Source organism: Mustela putorius, unplaced genomic scaffold, assembly GCF_011764305.1.
Source record: "Mustela putorius furo isolate JIRA1106 unplaced genomic scaffold, ASM1176430v1.1 tig00000765_pilon_pilon_pilon, whole genome shotgun sequence".
Lineage (NCBI taxonomy): Eukaryota > Metazoa > Chordata > Mammalia > Carnivora > Mustelidae > Mustela > Mustela putorius.
This window is the reverse complement of record NW_025421470.1, coordinates 5,166,441-5,186,497: the sequence shown is the minus strand read 5'-3', so window position 1 is coordinate 5,186,497 and position 20,057 is coordinate 5,166,441. Positions and strand designations below refer to the sequence as shown.

Below are 20,057 nucleotides of genomic sequence, written 5' to 3'. Positions count from 1 at the left end.
GGGCTCATAGTTCACCCTGGAAGGTCCTTCACAAGGGGACTAGTACAGAGGAACTTGCAGGGAATGCTAAGGCTCCCAGCATTTAGCAAGAGTGGGAAGCTGCTCCCTGTGGGGTCAGGAGAGTCAACGGGAAGGGACAGCATTGCCAGAGTCCAGACAGGGCTGGGACCTCAGAAGAGGGGCCCCTGACAGAACGTGACCACTGCCAGGATCCTTGTCTGAATCATTCTTTGTACCTGCTCCTGGGTGAACCCAAGGGGAGGGCATAGGGGGAAAAAAGAAAAAAAATCTGCATGTTGTAGCCGATGCGGTTCAGCTCCCAAAGAAGGGCAGACAGTGGGCTTGCGGGGAAGGGCAAAGGGGCAGCCGGAGAAAACCCAGGACTGGAGGGAGCTCAGGCTTGCAGAGTTGTATCTGCTCCCCCGTTGCTGGGCTGGGCATTTTGTAAACGTGACTCCTGCGGTCCCCAAATGGGTACAGGGGAAACACCTCGGAGTTTTGTGACATCGGCACTTTCAGACCCACAGAAGCAGAATTACTACGTGACGGTGCCCAGACACCTGCACTTTGCAAAGCCTCTCTCTGGGCCATTCTGGTGCACAGGTAGAGTTCTGCAGGCTCTATCTGATGGAATTATTACAACATCCTGGTGACGTAGGGATTTTTATTTTCCTAAGAAATGCAGGCCTGTTACACGCCCGGCATGACATGGGGCTGGGGTTTGACCTCACCTGTGTTACCCTGAAGCTTAAGGTCATATTCTGGTAGCACGTGACCTCCACATAGTCCCTATGGGACCCCTAATGAGACAGGAGTTCAATCTCCCAGACATCTGGATGTCTCTACGTCCGGATCAGACGGACAAGGGCTTGATTTGGCTTACTGACCAGGAATTCAGCCAAGTGCAAGGGAGGGGAGCAGAATTACTGCAACCCCTATGAGTGTATGGGGTGGGTGTGGGGAGATGTGTGCAAAGGTAGACGTGGCCCCTGGTTTAGCAAGAAGATGTCAGGGACGTTCCCTGAACCAGTGGGCGGGGTTCCCCGACATGCCCCAGAGAGATGGGTAGAGGAAGGGGATGGGGAAGTTCAGACTCACATTCCTGCTCTGAAAGGCTCAACAATCCCACGGGAGGTCTGAGTGAGCCCACAGGGACCAGGGTGCTTGCACTGGGTGCTCGCTGGGGATCCCCGCTTGGGGGCCCCTACCCCGAGTCAAGGGGAGCAGCAGATCACAAAGGACAAACATAAGAAGGGTAAATCTGATCTGAAGAAATGTTGCAGAGGCCAAAGACCAGGAGGGGTGAGGGTGACCAGAAGGATGTTCTGGAGACAAAATGACTCTGAATGTGGAAAATTTACGAGGCAGTTCAGAGAAGGACCACTTCTACGGCATCGGTTACTGGAAGGGAGGGACAGGGCACAGGTACAGCCCCTTTCCTCCGTCTGCTTCATAGAGGAGATATTCTCAGGGTGAGATGGGGAAGACAGGTTTGAGAAAGAAGGCTCTGGAAGACGGCTCCTAGCTGCATAAGGGGGTCTGGGCTTCCTGGGCTGGATGGTTACATTCTAGGACAAGAGAAGTTCCGAAGGACTGGAGCCCCCTCAGCGATCTGTGGGGCACGGTGCAGGAGGAGACAGGGCCGGAAGGGGGACATGTGCACAAGGCAGGTTGCCTTCCAAAGAAGTGAGGGATGGATTTCCACAAAGGACCTGAGCAGCTGGAGGCACACACACGGCGAGACGCTGGGACTGGGTCGTGAAGGGGTTGTGTGTCCACTGAGAGGAGAAGCAATGCTCTCTTGGAACCTGGTCACATGGCAGCCAAAGCCACCAGTGGGACGGTGGCCTCCACGAGGCAAAGTTGATGATATGGGCAAGACGGGATCAGAGTGGGTCAGGGGGTGGTTATAGGAGATACACATAAAGGGACTTGGGATGTTTTATTTTTCCTGGCAAACAGGGAAGCAAGAGAGTCTTCTGCCTCCCAATCCTGGAAGGGGTCTCGTTTGACCAGAGGGGTGGGAAGAGTTCCACTGGACTCAGGGAGGTCTGTTCTGGTGCGAGAAATGTAAGAACTTGTGACCGTCACGGCCGGCCCAAGGCAGATGTGTGCTTTCCTGGGGCTAGTGAGTTTCCGTGGCGGGAGCTGTTCAAGCACAGACCGAGTGACCCCTTGTAGGGACACACTCTGTTACGAAGGCCAAGTAGAGCAACACCTTACATTCTTGGCAAATTAACGAAGAGAAGTCCACAGGAGTCCCATGTGGGAAAAGACCCAGTGGGACCCATATCTCCCAGCATATATGAGAATCAAGTCGGAATGAATCAGAGATCTAAATGCAGGGGCGAGAGCAAGAAGCCATACAAAGCAGAAAGCACGGGGGAGTTGTCCAGAGCCCGGCCGTACAGAACAGCTTCTCTAACTTGGCTCAAATTCCAGATGCAACAAAAGAAAATGTTCATAAATTTGGGGGAAAACAACCACAATGACCCGTAATCACAGAAACAACCGTCTGACAGCCATGACGGCCCGGCCGGGAAAGAAAGCAGATGATGCTGTAGGCAGGCGTGACGGGAGGCCTGGCCTCAGGGCTGGGCCAGAGGTAACATGAGACGGGGGGTCCAGAGAGCAGGTGGGAGTAAGTGTAGGGGTTACGGGGTCCAGGGAAGGGGTGCTCTCGCCGAAGGGCAGCCTGTGGCCCCTGAGGGACTCTTGTCCCAGGAAGAGGCTTTGGTGTCCCATTCCACAGCAGGGAATGCTGAGAGCAGGGGGCAGTGAACGCACACTGCTGGGTGGAGACAGGCTTGTGGAGCCAAGGGATCATCACCAGCACCTGGAAACGGCCGATTCCCCTGAAGATAGGCAGGCACTGAACCGCTCCCCTGAGAGGCCCCGAGCACGCTCGCCTGGAGCACAGAAGCCAGCCGTCCTGTGGCGATGCCCAGCCAGAGAGACTTTCAGGGGCTGCCCCGCCTGGGGACGCTGCAGACTGTCCCCACGATGGGTGTCTGCCTTTCCCTGGAGTCTTCCTTGTGACCCTCCGTGTCTGGGCCGTTCTCTGCTGGAAGGCGCTTGCCTCACCCAAGAAGGGTTTCCTTGACTTCAAGATGAGTGTCTCGGAACTTGGCTCCGAGACAATTCCTTGGCTCTTTCCTGGCTGCTGTGTCTACAACAAAGGCAGGTGTCTTCTCTTCCCTGTGGTCCCCAGGGGACCCCCTGTGTCCTAGCTCCTGAAAGAGCCCCATTTGGGCCAGTGCTGTCTTCCGCTAGCTCACCGCGGCCGCATCCCCCGCCGCCAGCCCAGGCCGGCTCTCCCGTTGCAGCCCCTTGGCTCCTCGCTGGAGCTCCCGCAGGCCTGGTGGCTGCATGCTACTGGGGCCCTGCCGTGACTCGGGGCCAGTAAGCCGCGCTTCTGGGCGTTCCCGACGCAGCTGCGTACGTACTGCAAGACTCAAGGGCTGTTTCTAAAACCACCGTTCTGGGTGGGAAGCATGCTCACGTGTTGCTGCTGGGACTCCCCCTCAGCCGCCCCCTCCAGCCCCTGCCAGGCCCTTGCTCTGCCCCTTACATGCGGGTCTGGAAACGTGCCTCACTCAGGGCCTGCCTCCAGCTGCCAAGCCTCGTTGGCACTACGGCCTCAGCCCAAATATCCTGAGTCGGTCAGCACTGTGCAACCCGGTGCAACCTGGTCACGAACGGAGCCCAGAAAGTGAAAAGTAAGGCTACGTGGGGGTCTGTGAGGATTTTGTTAACCCTACACATGCTAGTGCTGCTCTGACGCCTCCTCTCTTTTATAAGCCTCAAAGTCCCAAGAGGAGGCCACAGTGGCGACTTTCTACCCTCGGCGTGAGTGGCTCGAGCTCCAAGGGACGCAGGCGCCGTCACTCTAACCGGGTAAACAGACACACCTGCTGTGGTCTATTTTATTCACGGCCCTTCTGGCCCCAGGGAAACTGATGAGGCTCTGAGCAGGAGCAGGTGCCCCTGGCCCATCCCTGAGGCCCGTCCAGAACCTCCCTGTGGGTCCATGCGGGTCTCCACACGGAGCAGCTCTCCTGTCTCCGCACAGACCCCGCTTACAGACTCTGAGCACAGCGGACCTCCGGGCTCTGGCCGGAAGATCCTGTCTAGAGCAGCCCCCGGCTGGGGAAATGGGCCATGAAGGGGGTGGGGACAGAAAACAGAACACACAAGCTTGCAGGTTGGTACCACTAAGGGTTCAGGTGACGGCGGGCGGGGAACGAGCCTGGGGTCCGGAGGGAAAGAAGGCAGGGCGGAGGTAGAGTCAGCCCCGCACACGGACCCCACCCGCCAAGGGACCTCGTGTGCTCGGAGCAAGGCAAGACAAACTGGTGAAAAGAGCGTCCTGTGGTTTTCTCGAGTCGGGGATTAGTCTTACAGGTAATCAGGAATAACCGAGGAAAACAATGAAAGGGTTTTTCAAAGTGGAAATGAAGCTGGAGGAAGTAAAGGACTTACCTGATTTATTCTTGCATTCAATGTCATAGCCCGTAATGGGGCTGTTGCCGTCAAACCCCATGGTCCACCTGAGGGTGATCGTGCGCGCCTTCACGTCTTTGATCTCAATTTCGGGAGGGTCTGGGGGCTCTGTGCAATCGACAGGAAAACGAGGCTTAGTTCAAACACGGCTCAGACAGACGCAGGTGGAAATGCTGAGGACCGCTCAGAAGAGCGTCAGCCTCTGACGGCGGCTGACACGCTTACTGGGAGCATTTTTTTCCCGAATTGCATTTCCGGGAGGAGAAATTCCACTTTCCCAAACAGCCCGGTGTTTACTGCAGGGTTCTATGGCAGCCTTGGACGGCAGTGCTGGGCCCAAGTGGGGTGTGGATTAAATGTCCCTCCTCTGGTTTAGAATCCAGAACTCAAAAAAAATACTTCGGCTTTGAATGTGAAGGTTTCCTTCTCCTTTGGATCGCCTAGCACAAGCATTCCCACCACTTGGCTAAGCAGGTGCACTCCTGCATTCATGCCTTCAATGGGACTGCGGGGTCACCTGGCCCAATTCCTTTCAGGACTCTGTTCCCCGTGTTTTGGGGGCTGCACCGTGACACGATCATACACATGGCCAAATACTGTTTTAACACCAACTTGGAACATATTCAAAACTTCCTGGGAGTCAAGAGGTGTTACATAGCCACACACAGAGGTCCGAGCCTGGGCATACTCTTACTGTCCTAAAAGCGGTGTTTTCCCCCAATTAGGTCTCCTTCCTACCTTGTACTGTGAGCTGAATTATTCCACGGTCCTCCCCGTAAGAATTGATAGCATGACAGGAGAAGAATCCAGAATCTTCTCTAACAGTTGGCAAAATCTATGTGTAAAGCAGAAAGAAATCCATCTTATCCAGTAGCATGCAACCAGGACAACTAAAAGGGGTTTTGGCTGTAAAAAAATCTCTCCACTCCCACTCTTCCTACATCCCCAGCACGCGTGTGCACACACACACACACACACACACACGCAACCCTGACAGCAAATGATCTTCTTGCAATTGTGATGGACAGATGACAGGTTCGACGTACATCATCAGTGCCAGTTGCCAGCTCATTAAACTGGACGTGTAATTTATGCCGGGGCCATGGTCAGGTGGACGTGTATTCCACAGACGCATTTATTTTTTCGTGCTGTGCCTTTAGTGCATCCAAAACAACGTTGCCCGAAGAAGCGGATCTGTAAATCCTGCGGTAGATGCCTGGTGCTGCAGGACCCTCATTAGAGCTCTCTCTAGAAGGACCCCAGGACTGGAGCTGCCCCGAATCAGTGTCAGTGGTTCAAAGACGGGGCATTCTTTTTCCCCGGGTAGCTACAGAGCCTCTTCTCCCCCAACTACAAACACCACTCAGTTAATTACTGACAGTACTAAAAAATATAAGGGGCTATCATACTTTTTGTAGCTTTTGTGATCCTCTATGGAGGAATGAAGTTTTTATGTTGGATTTTTCCCCAAACAGTAAAACATATTTCCTTATAAAGCCCATCTAACTTCTGTTTCTGCAGGACATTAAAACGGGGCACAGGGTAGGCGGTCATTTCTCCAGGATGAACTGTCATTAAGAGACCCAATTCACCCCATTTTTTTATTCCAGTTGGGTTCCCTGGCATGTGTGTCATCATTCTATTCATAACACGTAAGGTCAAGCCCTAGTTTTGCAGGCGACTCAGTAATGTCGCTGTAAGGAAAGGGAGAGAAGTGGTGCGCTTCTGTAAGTCCTGAAAGACTACTTGCTGTCTTTCCCCCACGTGCCCCCGCTTGGAAGGACAGGACTATCCCGCCGGTGAAGGTGGACTCCGATCTCTCGCGTTCACCGTGTTTTACCTGCAGAGTGGAGATCACCTCCTCGCCCACCTCCTTGGTGGACACGAGGTAACGGGCCATCTCGGGGTTAATGATCCGGTCCTCCTTCTCCCAGCGCACTATGATGGGCTTCTCGCCGTGGGCTGCGCAGCTCATTTCTTTCTTCTGACCCTGAGTGGCCAGGGTTGTGTTTGGATAGGACGTTATCATCGCAGGAACTGAAAACCCAAGAGGGACACGACTTACTTGGCAAAGAGGCATTCCTGATTTCCCCACCGTAACACTCGGCGAAATCATGCTGAACAAGGGGTTTCTTTTAGAAATACAATGTATTCAAGAAACTGCGGAGCAAAAATCATGAACAGAAGAGAGTGGGGAGGTGCCAGAAAAATGAAACCTGGGGAAATGAACTGTCAGCTCACTTATTTAGAAGCTGCTGCAGGATTTCACATGGGGGGGGGCGTTTCCTCCCCAGCGCACTCTGTGGTCTCAGAGCACAGCCCATGTCCCCTCGGACACAAAGGGAAATGATTTTACTTCTGAATACACTGGAGAGGGGCCTTCCATTAGAGGATAGTTTCTAACTACCATTTTCAACCCTGGAACTCTGAAATCTTACTAATCAACTTAGGTTGGAGCCCTGATCACTGCCGACCACTCCCTGAGGTGACTTCTAGCTAGCTCATCTCCCACAGTTGTTAGGAACTGTCACGGTCACCAGGAGACCTCAGACCCACCCCTGTCCCACCACATGACAGGGAATCTCATCCCCAGTTCACCAAGAATATAGAAAGCTTTATTTGTGAACTTCTCAGGTTCCCCACTCCCACCTCAAAATTAATCTTAAGACCTCCATTCTTGGCACCATGCTGGGTGACTTAAGACCCTGTTCCCATTCTGCACACCAGCTAGAAATGCAGGGCAGCACAGAATGTGCATCGTTTTGAATGCATGCTGAGCTTATAAGAGAGCGAGAGAAATCCCAGGAGCTGGGGACAGAAGTGGACGTTGAAAGACCAGAAGTATTAGGATCCTGACTACCTGAGAGGCAGGGAGTTAAAAGTGGGCCCTTCAAACCAGGCTCCTCAAAGGGCTCTACCTTCAGAGCAAGTAACTATAACAATGACAAGAGCCACACAGGCGAAGTGAGAAGGGAACTGCCTTGGCTCGTGTTACGAGTGAAGGAAACAAGTATCCCCTGAGAATCCATAGCTGGTCTGACTCTACGTGGGTTTGGAGTTGGAGTCATGCTGAGAGGCTGAGATGCTGGTGACCCTACTTTGGCCACAGGCCTGAAGATCCTAGCACAAGAAACACAAACACAGTCCAGAGGGAGGCTCCATCGCAGTTCCCCCAGATAAGCCTCTGCCGAACTTGAGCTAACAAACCAGAAGTATGAAACAGGTGAGACAATGACCCACCATCACTGAGAACCAGCCCAAGCATGTCTGATGCTAGACTGATCAGACACAGTTACATACAGAATGTTTAAGGATTTAAACACACACACACACACACACACACACACACACACACGAAGGAAGAAATACACTCTGAAAAAAGGACCAGGAGGCTTGAAAAACAACCAAATAAAGCTGTATTTTTACATGGTTTTGGCCTCATTTCTAAGATCATGGGGAGAAAGGCCCTTCTTCCTTTCTAAGGTCAAGCTCACATTGAGTACTTTGTTGGCCACCTCAGAAGCCCTCCACTGCTCCTTGGGCAGGTGACCAGAGAAGCACTGTGTCTTTTCAGACTGGCAGTACTGAGTCCCATCTTCCCCCACAGTGCACCGAGGTGGTTTGAGACGTACCACAACGTGTAAAAAGTCTCCCAGTTCTGTAGCCTGGATGCCTACAGAAGAGCCCACCCTCAGTCAGCATGTGTGTGGCAGAGAGGCAGAGGCACGGAGTGAACAGCACTGCGAGTCCCTCGTTTTAGCCACAGCTGCGGAGAGATCCCTCCTCAGCACACGTGTGTGGGAGCCAGCCTGCCTCCTGAGCCCCGGCCTTCCGTCCTGATCACCCGCTTCCTCCAGCCTGTTCCAGAGAAAATTGAATTTTCTCAACAGCTTTATTGAGGACTAATTTACCTACCATAGAAATCACCTGCTTTAAGTGTACAACTGAATGGGGTTTCTTTTTTTTATTATTCAAAAATATTTTTTTAAATTTCTTTTCAGTGTACCAGAATTCATTGTTTAGTCACCACACCCAGTGCTCCATGCAATCCGTGCCCTCCTTAATACCCACCACCAGGCTCACTCAAAACCTCCACCCTCTCTCCTTCAAAACCCTCAGATTGTTTCTCAGAGTCCACAGTCTCTCATGGTTCGTCTCCCGCTCCGATTTCCCCCAACTCCCTTCTCCTCTCCATCTCCCCATGTCCTCCGTGTTATTCCTTGTGCTCCACAAGTAGGTGAAACCGTATGATACGTGACTCTTTCTGTGCTTGACTTATTTCACTCAGCATCATCTCCTCCAGTCCCACCCATGTCAATACAAAAGTTGGGTATTCGTCCTTTCTAACAGAGGAATAGTACTCCATAGTGTACATGGATTTCTTTCATTTCCTAGGACAGCTGTAACTGACCACCAGGAGCTGGGGGGGCTTTCAACAGCAGAAATCTGTTCTCTCACAGGTCTGGAGGCCAGGCCAAATCAAAGTGCTCACAGGGCTACACTCCTTCTCGAGTTCTAGGGAAGAATCTTTCCTTGCCTCTTCTGGCTTTTGGAGGCCTCTGCTCCTTGGCTTGTGACCGTATCACCTCATGTCTGCCCCCATTTTTCTGCCCCTATTTCCTATCATGCTCCCCCTTGAGGGTTTTGCTGTGTTTTCGTGTGCATTTCTTGAAAGGACACCAGTCACTAGATTTAGGACCCACCTTCAAACATTGTGATGTCATCTTAATTAATTAAGATATCTTCAAATAACTTATTTCTACATGAAGTCATATTCTGAGGTTCAGGTGAGTATGAATTTTGGAGGGCAACGCAAGTATATTTACATTATCCAACACACACACACACACACACACACACACAGTAACAGCTCAACACAAGTATATAGAGTTGTATATCACCACAACAAGTTTTAGAACATTTCCATAACCTTGAAAGGACTTCGCACCCCCACCCACTTATAGTCCTTTCCTACCCCAGTCCTAGGCAATCGCCAACTGACATTCATCCTTCTAGATTGGTCTTTTCTGGACATTTCCTGTACATGGGATCCCACAGTAGGTATTCTTCCGTGTCTAACTTTATGGCTTTTTCTCACTGAGCATATTTTCCAGATTCATCCATTCTGTAGTGTGTACCAGTTCTTTGTTCCTTTTTTGAGCTGGGTAATATTGCATTGCATGGGATTTCCACATTCGGTTCGCTCATCCACCGTTGGTACACATTGGCATTGTTTCCACTTTGGGGATATTATGGACAATGCTGCTATCGACATTTGGGTGCGGTTTCTTGCAAGAATCTATGGTTTCACTTTTCCCAGGTAGGTCCCTACGAGGAACTGCTGGGTCACATGGAAATTCTGTTTAACATTTTGAGAAACTGCCACCTGTCATTCCAAATGGCTGGCTTCACCATTTTCCCAATGTCTGTGTCAGAAGACAACACAGAAGAGGAAAGGGGGAGGTGGTTAGGATTCAGTTTATGATGCAGGAATATTCCCCTTCAACCACATGCAGGGCAAAGCTGGGAGGTGAGCGCCAGCTTAATACTCACTGGCTGGAGAAACCCCAATGGCCAATACAGTGCTGCCCTGCAGAGGAGCTGAGGGTCGTGAGGAAGTTGTCAGCTGCCGGGAGAGGTCGACACATGCCACCTTAGAGAGTAAAGCAAATACAGAGGCTGAAGCTCCTCCTTCTCTGAGATCAGGCAGAAGGCAGAAGGCTTCCTGTGGCAGCCTGTGCAGCAGCATGAGAAAGAGGCTGCTGAGCTCTGAATCTGGAACACCAGATGGGGACCTTTGTAACCTATTCCACTTCTCCATCCCACTGGGAGAAGGACTAATGCCCCAGGAGTTCAAGGGCCCCTTAGATGGTCCCACTTCTCACAAGCTGAGGGGCCCTACCCAGAAAGGAGGCTGAATGGACACTCCACTGGGAGGGGCCAAAGGGAGACACGGAATCCTTCTCCAAGGATGTCCTCTGTAGGAGAGGAGGCCATAGGGAGGCTCTGGGGGAACAGGGGGCAGAGCAGACCACCCCCACCCCCATCAGATACTCTTGCTTGCCAATTTGCACCCTCCACCATCAAAGGGTTCTGAATATTACCGAAAAGCTTTGAATAGCAGGCATGGAACTTAAACATCTGGTGTGTGGAAGGACCAAGAGGCAACTGAACAGGAGCACTGAATATGTGTGCCCCAGGGGCAGTGGGGGCACATCTTCTTTCTTGCATGGAGCCTTATGTGTGATCCCACCCTGTCTGGTACACTGTGATGCATGCTCATTATGGTGTTGGGGACTACTTCCCTGAACATAGTTATGGAGAGAGGCTGAACCAGCCTGTGTCTCCTTATCGCTTTCCCTTGAAACAGAAAGTGGGAATTGTCTTTAGAGTGTGGCATGATTTCAGCAAACCTCAACCATAGGAAACATGTATGGGAACTTCTCCAGGGGAAAAAATGAAGCAATCATAAATAGTGTCTAAGAACTCCTAAATAGCCCTAAGATAGTTACAAAATGCAAACATTCTAGCAGTGGGAGAAAACTCTAGATGCTCTAAGTCTTTTCTTGTTTATATGAAGGACAGAGGAGTATGGTTAAATGGTTTTCCTGCCTGAGCAACAGACTGTTCTCGTTGAGCCACTGAGAAGCTGAAGTGAGAGAAGATGGCGGAACAGCACACACCTCAAGACCATGGTGGCCACAGCCACTTGGGGTTGGTAAGCACAGTGTGCCTTCCCCCCTCACCCTGTACTCAACATTCCCCACACCCGGAAGACTGTCATCATGGGCTTTCAAATGTTGATCCTCAAACCACTGAAAAAAAATGTTAAATTGGTCTGGTGTGGTTTGTTTACTAAGAGACGGAACTACTTTCTTTCTTTCTTTTTTTTTTTTTTCATTCCTTAAGATTTCTCTCCAGAATTGCTAGTGAAAAACATCTTATGTGTCTAGGAGGGTAGGAGAAGTGTGTTGTGTGGACATTTTATTCATGTGAAGGTAAGGACAGACTCAAAATCTCTCCATAAACATCACTTGATGTCATCCCTTGAAAATATACCAGAAGGAAGGTGGAAGTGCCACTTTCCCCCAAGAGATTTGGAGGAAGAATCAGGAGAACCTGTTGAATTCTGGTCATGCTAGCGGTGAGTGGACTCTTGGCACGTCCTCAATGGTGGAGGACTGGCTATTTAGGATGCATTCAGGTATGTTCAGTGTGTTAAGTCGGGGTCTTTCCTACTGGTGAAAAATTCTTTTCCACGGTAACAGTAAACTCCATATTTGTGTATAGTGTAAAATTAGTTACAAATCTGAAATTCAGTGGAGTTTCTATTTTTAAAAAGTATGTTTTAAGGAGCTAAATTATTTGAGAATCTCCTAAGATGTTTTCTTCTTTTCCTATAATTACTTGATCTTCTAAAGATAGGAATTGGTTGCCTATTGTAAGATTCACTGGATAAAACTGAGGGCAAAATGTGTGGATGAAAATAGGAAAAAAAAATTCAAGTATCCAAGATAGGGGCAATCTCTGTTATATTTAGCCCATAATTGTCAACTTATTGTTATAGAAGACCCTAGGAGCAAAATATTTATGCTTTCACTGGGATGTATGTCGATGTGTAGATTTACCTGAGTTTAAAGTGAGGAGTCACTCTCCTGCTTTGCCCCCACTGGGTCTGTGATGATGATCATGGACCTCACTCTAATCGACATTGAAAAATGGAGGTGTCTGGGGTGAGGGAGTAAGAGAAGGAGTACTGGGGGACATGTGTAATGCTGACTGGCCCCGGGCCCCCAGGGATTTGGGGTCCTGGATGGCCTTGCCTGGCAACTCGGGGAGATACTGGTGGATTTGTATAGAATCGACTGCCAGGGACCTGTGGGACTTAGGAGTTAATGAGTCAGTGTATGCTCCACTTTTGTAGATGCTATGCATCAGGCTTGGTTTATTGTCTTGTGGATTGTCTGGATTTAAGAAAAAGATGGAGAAAAAGTTAGTAACAAGACAAAGTGTCTGAAGCTATTGCATTTTATGTAGCTCCAAGTATTGAGACATGATTCTTCTAGTATGCAAGATTTAGCAAAGGAGTCTGGTTCATCTGATTCAGCAAACAATTCATTCACACCATTGATAAAGGAATGACATTGCCTAATTAGTCTTCCTGTTTCGCTTCCATCTTCCCTGTTACTCCAAACAAAAGCACTGAATGACCTTTGTGTTGGAACAACACTGGTTCAGAACAGCAGCCATATGGTGGTTCCAGACACGAGAATTCGTACAAAGGCAACTGAAGTATTTTATGAGAAGAAATTTGCTCTACAGAAATGACAGTGCTGAATATGATATATTTTATTATTATTTGTACATGTTTTTGGAGATCTGGTGGTTAAATGTTTCCTAGCATACTGTTGGATGTATGCAGAAAAATTTGCAAACCAGAAATATAATAACAAGAACATCATTAAAAAACTGGGGCTCCAGCAGCCAAAATGGACCAGGTGGTTTTGGGGGGAAATGCTCCTCACTCATGCTTCCATGTGGGAGGATCGTTGATAAAAACAACACTCCTGACCCTTCTCCTGAATGGAAAGGAAGTGACTAACCTAACTTGAGAGGTGGAGAGGAACAGCTAAGTGTGATCAGTCCCTTCCAGTTATCTGTTGGCAGAGGCCACATGGTCTGATCTACAAACTTCCTGTAATGAAAGAGGTTGTGTCCAAGCAAGATGTATATATGTCTCCAGCTCTGGCAGAGACTGGGTAGCTAAATCTCCCAAATTCTGAGTGTAGCATCTGCAAACACACATTCTCCAGAAAGCCAAGATCAAACCATCCTACTCCTGTTCCTTTCTCTTGCTCAATTTGGGCTCAGGGGTATTATTATGAGGCCCAGTAGTATGGACTGTGGACTGTGCAGAAATTTCCAGTTGCCTCTAGAAGCCCATTTTCCCTCTTTCCCCAGCTTTTATCAAGGGACATTATAAGGAACATTATTAAAAATACACCTGAATAAAAGAATGTGTTTCCAAGTTTTTCCTACAGTTGGGTACTGCCACTTCAAGGCAATGATGCATCTAGGTCTCCTGGGAGACGAGCTTTGCTCGTTGGAATCCCTTTGGGCTTTCTCTGTTTCCTCCTGTTCCAGCCTGACATCAGGATCTAATACTTGGAGTGCCAGCTGTCATCTCGGACCATGAGATGATTCTGGAGATGGGAGCCTGGGTGCCTGATGACACCATGAAGCTATCATGTCCAAGCTAGCCTGCCTCACTCCAGAAAACATTCATATGAGAAAGAAGTATAAACCATTATATTTATTAATTATTATTATTTTGGGTGTTTCCACAATAGGAGACGAAGAACTGTTTTTGAGCTGACCTTAATCCTAGGTCTTGGCTCTTTGGGGGGAATATGGCAGATGTTCCATTTTGAAAGCAAACAAACAACATAATTTCTATTGGATGGCTTTGCAGAGAAAGATGTACTGTACAGCACATATAGTTTCCAAACTAACCCCCAGTTTCAAAATCGTTGTTATAGGTTGGGTAATCATCAGCCGGTACCACCTGGTGTTGCACAGGCTGAGTGTGACTCTCAGATGCACTCCTTGCACACTGTGTGGCCCCAGTCACTCATCTGCTCTGTGCCTCAGTTTTGTTCTTGTCACAGGGAGAAGATTATTGTTGAGAGGATTAGCAAAGCCGGCCTGCAGCACAGAGTCGGTGCTATAAAAGCATAGACTGATGGCTTCTCCATGCCTCTGGTGGCAGGCACTTAACTTCTTCATGCCCTGAAGGGGGAGAGGTCTTCAGATGAGAAATGGATGCAGACTTTCGTTTGGGGTCTGCGGTCTGCTCAGGATTTGGGGCACATCTTCCTAAAGCTTCTTTCCAAAGACATTTTCGGCTCAGGCTCCAATCCAGTAACCAAGGTTTTTCTTCTCACAAGAACGAAGTGCTAAGTCACGATAATTAAAGATCCTGCAGCCACCAAATGTGACCTTGCAAAACTGAGAACAAATCTGTTGTGTATCCAAGAAGCATATACTTACTTTTCATTCTTCTTCTCGGAGCTGGGAAACATGAGTCAGAAACTGTGAAACTCACATAGGATTGAGTTTGAAACGTGACCCCTGGTCTCTCCAGTCGGGGGCCTGATTCCTGCAGCTCCCTGAGCAGAGCACAGGATGCAGGAGCTCTGGTGGCCGAGCTGGGTTCTAGAAATCAGTCCATGCTAGTGCCTCCCAGTGTCAGGGGCATGTAAGCCCTACAATGGGGAGTGTTTGCTGCCAGACAGGAGGAAGAAGTTTGCAAAGTGGCAGAGAATGAAAACAGAGAGATTTCCCGTGAGGACATGGCAAGTCAAGGGTATTTTGTCATTTCTTCTTCTTCTTCTTAGGAGAGTGAACCAATTCTGAAATAATGGGTTTCTGTCCTACCTTATGAGCTTCTATGCAGGGGAGGAAAGGCACTCTGAAGATTGCTGTTACCAGAAGGTAATTTCCTATTTCTTTAAAACAATCCACTGGAAGAATGTACTATTGCTCCCTAAGAAAAAATGCAGCATTGCTTTGAGGACCTGTTTTCTGTTCTTTCCTTGTCCTAATAAAGAAAAGCTTAATTGCACTCCATGTGGGAGCCATGCCTTGCCGAAATCATCACTCTCTGGCTTGTTCGTGGTTTGTCCATCTTACTCTGCAAAAGATGTTTCTTTTTCTACTCACATACCTCCTTTGGAAGAGTGTCCCACCAAAACAGGTATTTTGGGTCTTGTGAATAAACTCAGTATTTGGTTTGAAATGTTCTGACCAGCCCACATTCTCCAATCCCACCCAAGTATTTGTAGCCCTGTAAAGAAATGGGCAAAAAGACTTTTTAAAAATGGATCATTATCATGGCTCTTTGCAATGCTAATGTTTGAAGTATGACCTTTCCGCCTGTCATGGTCATGGTTGCTGAGAGATGACAACATGTCAGCAGAGCAGTGCTTTTTGCAAGGATTTCTGAAGCATAATAAATGGAGGGGGTAATTTAGCAGGGACTGGTACCAAGCAGAGGCAGTGGGGGCAAAGGAAATCTAGACCAAGAGAGCTCTTGTTCAGAGACTGTGTGCTCGGTGCTTCTGAAAAGTTACCCATTAAGCAAGGTGCCATTTGACACCATGATGCATTGGTTTATCAGTGTCCATCATAAACCGTGGTATCACCTAACAACATCTCAATCTTCTGGAAGTTTGCATTCTTATGACACAAGGGAGTACCCTCTGACCTACTTTCTTGCAGCAGAAAGATGCAGTGGTGTAGTGGAGCCCCTTTCAGCAGCCAGGGAAAGTGGGACACCCTGTAGCTCAACTCACACTCGAGGGACATGACCTACTTTACCTGAAATTGACAACAGTGGGAGGATTTACACCACTGACATTGGCAAACACTAGAAATCAGGGCTCTCTCCCCTGCCTCCACTGCCAACAGCTTTTGCTGTTTTACACTGACCAGAAGACTGCCTCAAGGAGTGAGTCACCATATTGATGCTTTTCAGGAGTGTTCCCACAATACAGGGACACTGAGGAGGTGGTGAGTTGACCTGAGAGCATTAGCTAATCTTATTCATAACAGTAAATCCTACGGATGTGAACTGCACATCACTCTGTGTTTGACAGGTGATTCAGCAAAGAGTTGATGCATATGTTGCTTTCTCAACTCAGGGATACAGGAGGGTGGACATTTCTATTAATAAACTGCTGATATTCAAGATTAGTTGCAAACATTACTCTCCTCTTTTAATGGCACAAAATGGATTCGAATACATTTTTATTTCTTTTTTCCCTCCTCGGCTCTGCTGAAACTAGCACTGAAAAAGAAACAAAACAAAACACCAAGAAGCCTAGATAATCTCTAACTAGACAACCTGCCCATCATGATTATCTGGTTTGATTCCTTCCTTTTAGAGAAGAAAGAGAAAACAAGAATAGAGAAGTAGGTGTCAATGGCTTGGAGAGGAGTCAACCAGAATCTGACTTAACAGAGTCCTATTCTCAAACCAACATTACTATCCTCAGTAGTGACCCCAGTAAAGAGTGGCCAACCTTCCTGGGTGCCTAGAACTCCCCATATTTGAGCAGGAAAGCCCTGCCTCACTCCTGATGGGGGAGTCCCTTGGTCCTTCACTTAGTCCAAACAGAGGTGGCAGAAGAGGGTATGGTCCAAGATTGAGGCAACAAGGCTGGAAAACAGAGGCAGGGACAAAGGGTGGGAGAGCCACGGAGGCGGATATTCTCAGACGAGATGAAGACATATCTTAAGCCCGCTTCTTCAAGTACTTTCTTTTTTCTTTTTTTTTGAGAGAGAGAGGAAGTGTGAATTTTGGGGGGTGGGGCAGAGAGAGAGAGGGAGAGAGAATCTTAAGCAGACTTGGTGCTGAGCACCGAGCCCAGTGCAGGGCTCAGTCTCACAACCCTGAGATCATAACCTGGGTCTAAATCAAGACTTTGATGCTTGGCTGAGCCACCCAGGCGCCCCTTTAAGTACTTTTTTTTTTTTTTTAAATCCCCCTCCAACATTTGACTGGAAAAATTTCAAGCATATGGAAAGTTGAACAGCCATATACCCACTGCCTGGATTCCACAATGAATATTTCATGCACAGATTTGAATCTAAATTTATTTCAGTGTTACCTCATCAGCAAATCAAAATTTACTGAATATAGAATTTTCATTATTTTATTTTAAAATAGACTGGGTGAAAACATGAATCAGTGAGCATCTCAAAGATCACCAAGACATTAAGGCACTAAGATGGAAGCCCCCTTCTTGAATTCTGCGCTCGGGGCTGAAACCCATTGCATGTGCCTTACTCTGGACTCTGTAGATATGATGGGGTGTCTGGTGCTGCTCTCACAAATGTCATATCGGAGGGTAAAGTGTGAAGGGGATTAGGAACACAGAGCCTGGGCCCTAACCTCACACCATCCAAGACAGGGAGTGGGCAAGACCACTGTCCTGATTCCTAGGGGTGCTGAATGGGACGGGACACTCTGAACCTGGGCTGCATCTCAGAAGCTGTAGTCACCTGAGTAGTTAATAGACTATTGCCCAGGCCCTATGCCAGACCAACAGAGGCAGGGTCTCTGGGGGTGGGGCTCAGGAATGGCTCTCTTTGAAGCTTTCCAAGTGATCCTAATATACAGCCTGGGCCATAACAACTCTATGGGTTGATCTCCTGGGCCATTGATAGCTTGAATGCTCCTTCACTTTCTCTGTCCTTTTCCTTCCCACTCTGCCCCTTTATTGTCTTTCTCTTCTTCCTTCCTTAATTTTTCCCCTTCTTCTCTCTCTCTCTTTCTCTCACAATTCAGCAACAACAATAGGAATACCAGTAACAACAATAGCTAACTTACTTGAGTGCGGATTCTGTGTTGGAAACGTTCTCATATGCCCCACATATATTTTACCCATAAAACAACCTGAGGGATAGACGTTCTGACCCTAGACCTACTGATAAATTCCACTTTAAATAAATTTTATGTTTTGCTACAAATATATGTGAGAGATGTAGAAATAATATTTTTAGCAGATTCATTGGATTTAAAATTTATATTAACATATGCCCATGCAGATGATCTGAGACAACCAGGTACTAAATACTTATCTTGAATTGGGGAAAAATGAAAAAGAGAGTGTAAGTAAATGCCCCGATTCATTTAATATCCGGCATCTTCTCCCCTTTTGCCTTATTTATAATCAAGGACCAGAGAACTAGAGGGTTTAAGACTGACTGCATTGGGACACATGCCCTTTATGCCATTTTCCTACCCCTAATTCAAAGATCTATCTCATCTTGTAGGATTTTTTTTTTCTTAAAAAGCATCTTTCTTTAAAATTTTTTTTAAATTTAAATTCAATTAACATACATGCATGCCAATGTTTATAGCAACAGTGTCCACATCTTGTAAGATTTTTAAAACATCCATTTCACTGTAAAAGTACTGCATCAATGTTATCTTCTGACATGAACAGTTTTCCCTAACCTGTCCTCCCTGGAATTCTTCTTCTTCCTCATTTTTTAAGGGTTTTCATTTATTTTTGGGAGAGAGAAGAAGAGAGAGAGAGAGAGCAAGCACAAGCAGTGGAAGGGCCAGAGGGAAAAGCAGACTCCCCACTGAGCAGGAAGCCGGATCTGGGGCTCCATCTCAGGACCCTGGGATTATGACCTGAGCTGAAGGCAGACACCTACCAGACTGAGCTGCCCCTCCCCTGGAATCCTTAATTCCATTTACCCATCCTAAAAGAAGATCAGGGAAGTGAAGTAATAAGCCTAGAGCCATGCAACCAGGAAGTAAATGGAAAATCTAGAAAGAAGGAGATCGTAGATCTCCTGAATCCAAGTGCAAATCCTCTTTGTCCAACCATAATGGAGGACCAGGCACAGGCCCACCTCATAACACAGGGCATGGGGCAGCCCAAGTATACTTGAATTCTCCTGGACCTGGGGCTGGATCCATTGGGGAGACTCCCCATGACATCTCTGATGGCCCCAGTTCCTCTGCTGCAAAATAACATCTCTCCTGTAAGCCTGCTGCATATTTGAGACTGCTTGGCAGGACGGGCTACGTGAATTCTGGATCCAGAGCAAAGCACAAATGTGAGGCCCTTTCTCCACATCCTCTCCAACACATGTTGTTTCCTGTCTTGCTAATTTTGGCCATTCTATGTGGTGTAAGGTGGTATCTCAATGTGTTTTTAATTTGAATCTCTCTGATGGCTAGGGATGATGAACATTATTTCATGTGTCTGATAGTCATTTGTATGTCTTCATTGGAGAAGTGTCTGTTCATATCTTCTGCCCATTTTTTGATATGATTATCTGTTTTGTGTGTGTTGAGTTTGAGAAGTTCTTTATAGATCTTAGATATCAATCTTTTGTCTGCACTGTCATTTGCAAATATCTTCTCCCATTCTGTGGGTTGTCTCTTTGTTTTGTTGACTGTTTCCTTTGCTGTGCAGAAGCTTTTGATCTTACACGATTGGTGGGAATGCAAGTTGGTGCAACCACATTGGAGAACAGTGTGGAGATTCCTTAAGAAATTAAAAATAGAGCTTGTCTATGACCCTGAAATTGCACTACTGGGTATTTACCCCAAAGATAGAGATGTAGTGAAAACAAGGGCCATCTGTACTCCAATGTTTATAGCAGCTATGGCCACAGTCACCAAAGTGTGGAAAGAACCAAGATGCCCTTCAGCGGACGAATGGATAAGGAAGATGTGGTCCATATACACTATGGAGTATGATGCCTCCATCAGAAAGGACGAATACCCAACTTTTGTAGCAACATGGATGGGACTGGAAGAGATTATGCTGAATGAAATAAGTCAAGCAGAGAGAGTCAATTATCATATGGTTTCACTTATTTGTGGAGCATAACAAATAACATGGAGGACATAGGGAGATGGAAAGGAGAAGGGAGTTGGGGGAAATTGGAAGGGGAGATGAACCATGAGAGTCTGTGGACTCTGAGAAACAATCTGAGGGTTTTGGAGGGGAGGGGTTGGGAGGTTG

General features: G+C 47.8%; 1 protein-coding gene across 1 annotated transcript in view; it reads right to left on the bottom strand.

The window, feature by feature from the left end:
- Window positions 1-20,057, bottom strand: part of DSCAM (DS cell adhesion molecule) — a 765,964-nt gene that overhangs the window by 132,114 nt on the left and 613,793 nt on the right. Inside the window, exons 14-16 of the mRNA XM_045084552.1 lie at window positions 6,344-6,540; window positions 5,242-5,338; window positions 4,483-4,611 (exon numbers count right to left, since the gene is read on the bottom strand). Of these exons, the coding sequence (XP_044940487.1) occupies window positions 4,483-4,611; window positions 5,242-5,338; window positions 6,344-6,540 (423 nt within the window). The remainder of the gene's footprint in view (window positions 1-4,482; window positions 4,612-5,241; window positions 5,339-6,343; window positions 6,541-20,057) is intronic.